Genomic DNA, 11,175 nt, shown 5'->3' on the forward strand with positions numbered 1-11,175 from the left:
TTCGCAATGGCCATTACGAAATTTGGCGCCGCGTTCTTGCTCACAGCTCCTTTCGCTGAAGTTACGCCGCTCTTGGCCACCTGCACGACCGCCGGCACTGTAAGCTGGGCTTATAGCAACGTTACCTCGGCTGCGCTTTATGGTGCGAGCTCCAAAGTTTGTTGAGTCCCACCCACGGCGATCTCGGCCTGTATAGAGAGAGAGAGCGCGCCCGTAGAGTGTGAACTATTTTGATGTCCATTGCTGTCAACGCAACAGCGCTTTCGAAGCCACTGAAAAAGAAGAAAGAAAAAAAAAAAGAAAAGGGAGGGGGGGAGCGTTGAAAAACAAGACTGAAGAAAACTGCTTCACTTAGCTGACGTAGCAAAGGCGGCACGAATCATAATGTACTATATGCTCAACGACAATTTGTGCCTGCACAAAGCAGGCCCTATACAGCGCTCTTTAAAGGGCCCCTCACCAGGCGCCATAGGAAATTTTGGTTATACACTGGAAGAGGTTACGTGTCCTCTAGGGAGCGTTCTGCCGCAAAAAAATTTCAAACCGGTTCATTAATAGCCGGGATAGAAATATTTCAGTGCAGCGAACTCATGATTTTAGCAGGCGGACTCCACCGCCAAGCAAGACGCTCTCTCCACTCGCCCTGTCTTGCCTACGCAAGCGAAATTCCTTCCCTGCGTTCTCCCATACCGGACCTTGAGGATCGCGTGATGCATACGTCACAGGCCCCGCCTTCATTTTTTTTTTTTTGCTCCTCGCTTTTTTTTTCGGCGCTACGCACTTCCGCCGACGGAGTCGCGTGCGAGCTGTTATCTATTATTATTTGCGCGCTGTGCACAAGGAAACATGGCTAGCGGTATAATTCAGTGCTACACGAATGCTGAGGCAAAACAAGCGAAACGCAGAGCGTGATCACGCGCTGGAACACGGTAGAAAATGAAACAGTGTCGGTACCTGCGCACGACTGTGGGAACAAGCAGACGAAGCGGAAGTACATCTCTCTTGCTTCTGTGCGAAGTAAAACAAAAAACACGCAGCCATTCCCTTTGTGTGTTTTATTATTTCTCTAAACTTCAATTCGTCAATTCAAGCAACAGATCACACAGATAACAGATGTTGTCTTGAATATTTCTCGAAGTCACATGTCACCACGAGCGAACTCACATTGCGGACACGATTACGTAGGCGCAGGGGCACGATTACGTCACCGTCCGGCTTGGAGCGCGCCGGCCGCGAGTGAAGAGGGAAACGGCGTTCGGATTGAAATTTCAGATTTTTCTGCGGCGCGTAGCGATGTAATACTTTGCAGACACGATTGTTATCGCGCAATGTATGCTCTGCGCTTGTCAGCTCAAGATGGCCAGACCTGGTGAGGGGCTCTTTAAATGGAGCAGTCATACAGCGCATTTAGAAGCTCAGAAATGGCACGCCGCCGATAACTCGCTCATACGACTATGTGACAGCCCCTCACTCAAAACACCTGGCCTATGAGTTAACTCTCCAGAAGGTACCTCGCTCGATAGTGCTCTTCACAAATGCAGTGGTCGCTACATGTGCATATCTCTGCATGCCAAAACATTAATACATTCGTTATGGTGCCAAGCCTTCGTCTACGAGAATGAGCATCAGTAAGGAAAGAAATACAAAGAAACGTCGAAGACTGACACGAAGACACTAACTTCCATGTCTGAAATGTACCTCTGGATCCGACAAAAGATTAGCAATGCCTCACGCGTTCGTCGCGCAAAGGAAGTCGGCAGAGGAAAAGACTTGGGTGATATGACGGCTGTACGTCTGTGGAACGTAACACCACCAAGCCTCTATTTTGAGCTCGTTGTCGTTTCCTATGCCTGCCTCATTGGAAATTCCGTGCCCTGAGTAACCTAAAAATAGACTGAGACGTTCAATAACTAGCTTGCGCTCGGTTCCATGGAGGTTTTACTCGGTGTGCCGTGTCATGCGAGAAAAAAAGTTATTAAAAAAAAAAAGGCGAGTTCTTGCACATCATTGCTGCAGTGGTGCGCCCGTCTGTATCACAGCCAACAGAAACAAATAGAGTGTTTTCAGCCTGCAATTCGTCGGTGATCCTGGGCGGGAAATGTTTTTGTTTTTTATTTCTGTGTCTTTAATCTGCTCGAGCAAAGCTACACAGCAATCCCCTTGTCAATCTCTCGCGCTCTTCACTTTTGGCCGCTCGTACATGGAGCATTTATTTCTTCGATTTTGTAAGGTATATTTTTCTACCTACCTGTCGGTGCGTATGGGTCAGACAATGTGAAGAACTTTGTTTCCCCGCTCGCGAGTGGGCTGAAAAAAGTTTATATCAGAGAGATCAGAGAAAACCGCCTCGCTCCACTGCAGAAATCGCTGTCAAGCAGCATGTTGAGTTCAGCTGAATCCTTTTTTTTTTTCTCTCGGAAACAAGTACACGGCTCATGCACATGATGTGAAGCTCAAAGCAGGAAAAGAGAAAGGGTTGCTTTGAGATGTAGCTTTTTTTTCAAATCAAAAGATCATCATGGCGAACAGCGAAGACGAAGGGACGAGTGAACGGACAGGACAGACGCGATTTCCTGTTCGATATCGATAAACAATGCTTCAACTACTTGCGCATCTATCCTGTCTTTATCGCTTATCACGTCGTCTGCGCTATTTACTATGTTGAATGTAAACCAACTATAGCCCAGCTCAAAACCCCGCTTGAGGCGAGCAATGCAAAACAAAAAGACTTCATACAAAAGTTAAGTAAGGCGAACACAGCGTTATCAACTCATTTAATAGTCAGCGCTGTGTTCGCCTTTCATACCTTTGCATGAAGTCTTATTTTTTGCGCTGCTCCTCTCAAGAATAGCATACGAACTCGTCCAGGAAACTATCTTTCTCAAAACCCTCGTGCAAATTTTATGGTTACGGACAGCGGAACACCTCAGCGCCAATAGCACACACAAAAAAGTGGAACAACGGCACGATTTTCCAACACATAAATAATATACGAGCATCGATATTAACACACAAATAACAGGAAAGTATTGAAACAAGACGTGCCGAAACAGATTAAGAAAGAAGAGTGATAACATCACATTGTAGCAAAATATTGTACAAAGTCGTTTCAGGCAATGTTTGTAACTTTTTTTTAGCGAAATTGAAGTTGTTTTGTGTAGCCGGTGCAGCACAGTAATGTCTACAAGCCATAGTTTGTTCGAGGACGAGGAACGAACTGGAACTCACCCTGCATGCCACATTTTATTTAAGGTCTGCAATGACCCTTGTTGTACAAACAGCAGTGATATATTGCGACCACATAATTAGTTAATCCATCTAACTCTATTCACTGAGCGCTTTTTGTCGATACATTACAGGCAAAACGTGACTACGTGCTGCAAGTTTGTACGCGTCATAAAAAAGAAAAAGTGAGGACACTACATTTTGAAATAGCTTCTGATAATGACAGAGCTGCATCTGTAAATAACGGATATTCTTATATGCTGCAGCTCATATACATTCGCCGGAAAGATTCATTTCTGACACATGAACATAGAAAATATCAGAGAGTGGTATCGGAGCCTCATATCTACGCAAATTATGCGTCATGATAACAGAACAGTTACTATCTATAGACAACGCATGTAGGAGCATGGGCTTAACTTTATGCAGCTACAATAAAATGTACCCCCAACTTTACGCAAAGGTTGGGTGTCACAGATGGCAGCAGTGCGTAAAGTCAAATGATTTTATTCTCTGCAATGTCTGAAGCGGGTATTCGTTTGCCTTATTGAACACATTTGGCATATTGTGATATCGCGCACCTTTTCAAAAAAAAAAGAAAAGAAAATGTGGGTGTCTCTACAGCACACCGCAGCATTTTGCCGTCCCGACGCACTGTCAGCGCTAGAGCATACGGACACTTGTAGATTTGTTTCTAGAAACTTCAGTGCAAGAAATCTGCCCAGAGAAAGCCCGTGTCGGAAGACCGTTATACACGCAGATCACCCACTGCAAACTGTGGCCCTCCTGAGATATGTTGATTCTTTCGTGGCGATTTAAGTGAAACGCGCGGGCAACGAGCGGCACCCTAGCGGAGGGTTCCGGATTAATTTAATGACTTGTTAACGCGCGTCGAAATCTCGGTATGCGCGAGCGTTTCTGCAATGCGCCCCGATCCGAATGCCGATGGCGAGGATCAAACCCGCCACCTCGTTGTCAGCAGCAGAACGTCATCGGGCGAGGCGGATCTGCTCTCAAACAGAACCACTTGAAGACGAGAAGCCACCTGAAGCATCGCGCGCTCGGCGAGGGACTGGCGTCGCCACAACAACAAAGCCCCCGCGATCGGGTGCGCGCAGCGGAAGATGGGGACGCCCGCCGACAGCATCCCGGAGCGGCCCTGCCGGGGAGAGCAAAGAGTCGGTCTCCGGCGGCGGGCCGTCCTGGAAAACTGGTTTCCTCGACATGACGCAAGGAGACGCCTCTCCCATTGGTGCTTACCCGAGTTCCTGACATCACGCGGCGGAAGACGCCGCCGCGCCTCCGCGGGGTCCCCCGGCGGCAAAAGCAGTCTTGCCGCACGCACGCGGCGAGTGCAATCGCGGTATAACTCGGCGGCATATAACCATCATGGGCGCCCGGTCGTTCACCATTCGCCGAGCGTCGCTCGCCAACAGCACTTGTCACGCCAATGACAATGGCCAGCGAACACGAGCGCGTGGCGAGGGGAGTCGCCTGGACGGCGCTGCTGGTATTCTGCACGTGCTTCGCCGTGGGACTGTGCCGGCCGCCCAAGAAGTACGGCACTCGCGAACACCTGCGCGCCAGTCAGCACCTGCAGATGGTGCAGCGAGAGGCACGGTGCAAGCTTCCACAGCGGAGGACCCTCTGCGTGCCAGACATCTACCCGAATGGGAGCAAAGTGAGTGTTCGTGACTTGTCCTGTGTCTCGCTTCGCGTTGCGTGACATTTGCCGGCTTCTTACCACGTGCGCGCTCACCTTCCCACCGGCAGTTCTAGGCAAGCTGCGCTTCCGAGTCTTGAGGTGAAGCTTGCTTTCTGCTGCAGTTTTATTTATCCGAGAGGCATAACAACCAGCATCCATCCGTCTTATTTTTCTTTTCTTTTTTAAATGAAAAAGAATATAAATCATAGTAAGACACCGAGGAAGACGACATCGGTGCGACAGCATCATCGCTTCGACAACATAACTGTAGAACAGAACAGGAATCGACATGAAACTAAGCGCGCCGCCGATATATTCTCCGTGGCTTCCGAAGCGATGCACTTGCATCGTTGCACTCACGTGGGCACATTTAGCATCGGGTGACGTGCAGGCGAGGCTATGGAAACTCAGCCAAAACATCCGGATCGAAGGCGCGTATCACTCGATTGGTGAATCGGCTGAGCGACGTCACTGCGGACGACGCGAGTGGTCGAGAGGGAGCCGGCCAGTACGCGGGAGAGGCGAATGTGTGCCAACAGCGGCATGCATTGCAACTCCGACTTCTGCTAGTTCGTGCGGTGTTCCGTGCCAACTGGAACGTGTGCTTATGGTTAACCTCTCTGCGTTTCCTCGTCTTAATCATTTTTTTCTTTGCGTGTAAAACGGGAGTGCGAGCGCGATACGGCAGTCATGCGTAGCCAGTTAAAAACACATTGCGCAATGGTAGAGGCGCTAGTTGACATTCGCCTCTGTGGCTGTTTCAGTAAGTTCTTGAACTTTACACGAATTTAATGGCAGACACGGTACAGTGTGAAAGAACGACACAGGGGGAATTTGTGCATGCGGTAAAGCAATAGCACAAGAAACACAGGTGGGCATGTACCGTCATGCATCAGCACTACACTGTTCCGGCCATTCGTAGTCGCGCGCCTTGCGCTCGATAGAGAACCAGGCGCGCAGAACTATAACACCTGAAAATGGCTGGAAGTTATATTGCCGCGATACATTGGCAAGAAGGCATCGTCCAAGCAGGCGATTTATGCTGCCGGATAGAACATGCACTGACGCACGTATACCGACAGAATTCCGTCTCGACACTTCCTGCAGGAGAACAGAGGGCGTCTAAATGAGGAAACTTGATACGCACACTGTGACATCACAAGGCCCTCGGTAATTGCCCATGGTAGGCACGTGCGCCAGTCGGTGGGAAACGCAGGCTCTTGACTCGCGAGGCGCCAGCGTGTTGGTGAAGCATGTGTGTTTAATTGCCGGGAGCCCGACCCGCGCCGACCGAGATATATATTCTTGGCACGAGGCGTCTACCGAGCTTGAACATATTGTCTAGACCGGCGAAGGCCACATGGCTAGAACGAATCGCGATAGGGAGTTGCGAGTTTTATGTTGCACTGACTTCGTGGAGCTGAGAGCTTTATTAGCACACAAAGTTCGAGTAACGGATGTCGCTCGCTGCTATACTTCGTCACTTGCGTGGCAACTTGAGCGCTGGTTTTTCCCTTTGCTGCCATACTTTACTGCGCAGTAAAGATAGTAATTGAAATTTCGTAAGTGGGCTTAAATAATATTGAATACAATCTAAACCTCACAAAATAAACGCTAGCATGAAATAAAGAAATAGTGTCGTAGACTACTACTACTACTACTACTACTACTGCTATAATAATAATAATAATAATAATAATAATAATAATAATAATAATAATAATAATAATAATAATAATAATAAAGAGAATCGCTCAGCCAGACAAACGCAGCACAATATGAATGTATCATGGCTCTGAAACTGAACAGCGGCATTTGCTACAAACGAGTCCTTGTACAGGAAATTCAGTCACACATTTTACTTCAGCTATGGGAACTAGCTTCGCATACTCCTTGTAGCATGTATTCCTCAATTCACCGAGTGTAAAGGATCGAACTCGCGTCAACAGTCATGCTCCATCTGCCACGAGAGAGGAACACCAAGATGATATATGGTTTCACACAATGCCTTCACTTTCGAAGCAATGTGGCGCTGACCAGTGTTGCAACGCCTAGGATGAATTGTTTCAAGAAGCGCACTTCATATGACTGTTATATGAGAGGTCGCCTGTGAGACTGGTACGAACATGCTCATCTTACCGTTACTTGGCGATATAGACACTTGAGCATTTTTTTTTTTTTTTTTAGGTTGGACAATTTCTAACCCTTGTACGATTTCACAACCGGAATAGCAAAGCTTTATGGGTTCTCAAAAATTGGTCCCTATCTGACAGCGCCAATTACCACGAAGCGTCGGCCCTGCAAGTCCGCGCCCTGGGGTTCTGGCAGCACGCGTTTGAGTCTCGAGAGACATTGCAGTGAACGCAACTGCACTAAATAGGGAGATCGCGCGTTGTCATTGCTGTTGTTTCCCATCGAGCGTGAGTGACTAACCGAAGCTACTCATTTCTTTCTCCGGCAGAGGTACGTGCCCCACTGCACCATGGTGCACCGGTGCAGCCCGGACACGGGCTGCTGCGCCACCGAGGACGAGCACTGTCAGCCCAAGAGCATTCAGGTGGTGGAGCGCGCTTTCCTGGTGCTCGAGCTGGACGCCAGCGGCGAGCAGCAAACCAAGGTGGAGACGCTAGCCTTCGACAACCACACCGAGTGCGAATGCCGGTCCAAGTACGACCCCATCCGATGACGTAGCGCGCTGCCTAGAGAGACAGCGGAGGCTCGCCGGCGCGTCGCGGTGGGCGCCGGACTCGCCCGCAACCCTGCAAGGCCGCCGCGCACCCGCATGGACATGTGATGGCTTCTCCGCACCACTCGGCACGTGGGTGCCGCCGCTCAACTACTCGTTATTTATTGCCTGTGCTTCGTCCGTCATCGCTATTTATTACCACCATTCGCACCTGTTATACAGACGGAAGCCGACGTGTTCCTAGTCACATCATCCGTTATTTATTTGTAAATAAATAAATATCCGTATTTTTTTTTACACCTTGCCTCCCCTTGTCGTGACTGCCACCCAACATAATCTATGAGAAAGTTTGTGCGCATCATTCGAAATCGCCATTCCTGTATTTCTTACAAGCTACTGCAATGCATTAACAACAACAACAACAAAACACAGACATTAACTTTAGAAATGACCTCGTGTTGTAGGAAAAAGATAATGAAGGTGTCAAATTCCGCTTTTTTACACTGGCGATATAATGCGCGTTGTCTCACTGCAGTGGGCAATGCTCCACCGACTCGCTTCGTGGTGGGACGCAAACACGACTCCTGATAAGAATTATCCACGTTTTCTTTTTTATTAAGCTTTTCTGGCTTCCCTGCACGATGTCGAATAACTTTGAGTGTCATATTCGCTACTTCGCCGCTCGCCGTACGAGCAACGGGGATAAGAAAAAAAAGAAAAGCTGACTCGAGTCAGCTTTTATTTTTCTTTCTTTCTTTCTTGAGCGCGTCGCGATCGCGACGCACCCAAGTGTCTACGAAGCAAAAGATGATATCGTCACGGTAGCTTTTTGAAGCTCTTGTAGCTACGTTTGCTACCGGCGCCTGGCTTGAATGCGATTGTGGTCGCTTTTGAGGTGGCTTCCAATTAGTGGCTAGCTTACAGAAGAAGTAACGTAACAGAAGGATTAACCTTTGTTTGATTGGCCATGTTAAATTCCCAGTAACCCTCGATGGCGAAAAAGCAGTTCAACGAATATTTACAATGTCAATTGACCCAGAAGCTCTCTAAAAGTGGTAGTTACTACAAACAAGCGTGAAATTGGTAAACACTTTCATAGGTTTATGAAGTTTGCTCTGATGCGAGTGAAATCAATCGATCACTGACCGCTTTACGACATACCACTTTCTGCACTCCTATTTATTGACAGCTGAGTCAAATGCGACTGGACCAATAACAGCGCCAAATTGGGACGACAACGAGTAGGACAGGGGGTCACTCCGCGCCAACTGCGTAACCTTGGTGCTCGACCATCTGCGATTTCTCTGTAAATGTTTAAGCCGCTTCAGCAAAACACAAAAAGTAGTTTTCCGTAATATTTATATTTTCTTTTTCACCAGCTCAAGCACCACCGGAACGTTCTCGTAAGGCACGAAAGTATACCTGGGGTGCTATAACGTAAAACTATTCCAAAATTTTCTATTCCAATTCTGCAATCAGCCCTCCACGATTGGTCAAAAACATTTTTGGACCACCCCCACTTCACCTGTCTGTCACGCAACGTCACGAAAACCGCGATAGCTTCCCATCTGATATGACCTGTACACGCTGATTATGCATGATATGATCGAAAAAAAAAATAGTTATTTCCGATTCGACACCTTTTCGTCATTAGCCCCCCGGCTATTGGTCAAAAGTTTTCGGGCTGCACCCAGTTCCCCTGCCTGTCACGTGACGTCACCAAACCGCAAGAACTCACCGCGTCAAAGTGACGTGTACGCATTTAAGATGCATTAATATGCCGAACAAAACTGTATTTTCTTCTGAATAGCCGCAGGCTTCCCCGTTCCGAAAGGAATAAAAGATGGCTGCCGCCGATCGCTCAGGCGCTGGCTACTCGCACCTGCCGGAGAGCAGGGGTTTATTTGCGTATAATAAAGCTTCTGGCGTGACCGTGTAACGTTTTCGAGCACTTTCGGCACGTTTACGACCTCATTCTGCCAACTCTTCATTGCTGAGGATCCGTTTTAGCGCCCTTCTTAAGCTTCCGTTGCACGCAGCCGCGATTTCCGACCCAGCCACCGCAAGCTAACTAAGGAAAAGCGGACCAATCGCAGACGCCGGCACCACCGTCTTCATCCGGTTATCGACTTTCAGTGCAGTGGCTCGGCCATATCGAATCCCTCTCCACTTGAGCGTGCTCCTCGCCTCTTGTCAGCCAATTAGATAAGACAAGCCGCTCAGTGTGGGCAATGTTATTCGTTTTTCAAGCAAACAAAAGTGACCTCCTATGAACGAGGAGAGCGTTTGATTGGTCTGTTCAGACAACCCTGTGGGTGACCGCCTGGTGCTTTCGTTAGCGGCTACGCAAATTTGACGTCAGGAGATTGGAATAAAAACATATTGGAATAGTTTTACGTTATAGTGCCCCTGTATGCGTCTTAAAAGGCGTTGCCAAAGAGTATGTCCCATTATTAGGGCATCAATACTTACTTTTCTCAAGAGAATAAAAGCAGGCCTTACATCTAAAATTCTATTCGCAGATTATTAGCCATTCCTCCATTTTTATAGGCCGTTAAAAATCGGCAGAATGACCCATATTTGTTATTTATTTTTCGAAAAAAAATGTCTTCATACGAAAACTTTAATTTTAATCTGCTAAGGGCCCAGGAGCTGCACTTTGCGCAAGAAATGTTTTCGGGCCGAATATCACAGCAACATACGGTTTGTAGCTGATATTGACATGTTAAGCAACGCTGGGAATGAATTGAAACAAATGATTGAGAACCCTAGCATACAAGGTGTAAAATTAGGGTTGAAGATTAATATGCCTAAGACAAAGGTAATGTTATTAGCCTGGCAAGATAACAAGAATTCATGATTGTCAGTCAACCTCTAGAATCTGCTCAAGAGTATGTTTAGCTACGTCAATTACTCACAGGGGGCCACGATCATGTGAGAAGCACATTTACAGAAGAATAAACGTAAATTGCAGCGCATACGGCAGGCATTAATAAATAATGACCGGTAGCTTACCACTGTCCTCGAAAAGAAAAGTGTACAATCATTGCATTCTACCGGTGCTGACATATAGGGCAGAAACTTGGAAGTTAACAAAGAAGCTTGACAAGAAGTTAAGAACCGCGCAACGAGTGATGAAACGAAAAAGTTTGGGCGTAACATTGAGAGACTGCAGTCAATGGTGTGGGTTAGACAGCAAACTGGGGTAGCCGATGCTTTAGTTGACATTAAAAGGGAAAAAATGGATTTGGGCTGGCCATGTAATACGCAGGACGGATAACCGGTGGTCTATTAGAGTCACGGAATGGGTGCCAAGGGAAGCTAGGAAAGCGCAGTCGAAGACGGCAGATAATTTGGTGGTGTGATGAAATTAGGAACTTTGTGTGCATAATTTGGAATCAGCTAGCGCAAGGCAGGAGTTAATTAGAGATCGCTGGGAGAGGCCTTCGACCTGCAGAAGACATCAAAATAGGTTGATGAAGATAAAGTTACGATATGCAGGTGACTTTTTGGCGGCGGGATTAACTGCAGCATAATAATCGACGAAGATGGCGGACGC

The 11,175-nt window shown here is 47.6% G+C and overlaps 1 protein-coding gene across 1 annotated transcript; it reads left to right on the forward strand.

Annotated features, from left to right (window-relative positions):
* Window positions 1-3,426: 3,426 nt before the first annotated feature.
* LOC126543805 (uncharacterized) lies at window positions 3,427-7,911 on the forward strand. The gene is made up of 2 exons (XM_050190933.2): window positions 3,427-4,906; window positions 7,392-7,911. Exons 1-2 carry the CDS (start codon window positions 4,676-4,678, stop codon window positions 7,614-7,616), a joined length of 456 nt encoding a protein of 151 aa, XP_050046890.1. The 5' UTR covers window positions 3,427-4,675; the 3' UTR covers window positions 7,617-7,911.
* The last annotated feature ends 3,264 nt before the right edge of the window (window positions 7,912-11,175 follow it).

The sequence above is a fragment of the Dermacentor andersoni genome, chromosome 1 (genome assembly GCF_023375885.2).
Source record: "Dermacentor andersoni chromosome 1, qqDerAnde1_hic_scaffold, whole genome shotgun sequence".
Classification (NCBI taxonomy): Eukaryota; Metazoa; Arthropoda; class Arachnida; order Ixodida; family Ixodidae; genus Dermacentor; species Dermacentor andersoni.

What these genes read in the sequence shown, in the direction of transcription:
- LOC126543805 (XM_050190933.2), top strand. Translation starts at nt 4,676, where the DNA reads ATGACAATGGCCAGCGAACACGAGCGCGTGGCGAGGGGAGTCGCCTGG. An exon ending in TCTACCCGAATGGGAGCAAA is followed by an intron (nt 4,907 to 7,391) that starts GTGAGTGTTCGT and finishes TTTCTCCGGCAG; the next exon opens with AGGTACGTGCCCCACTGCAC.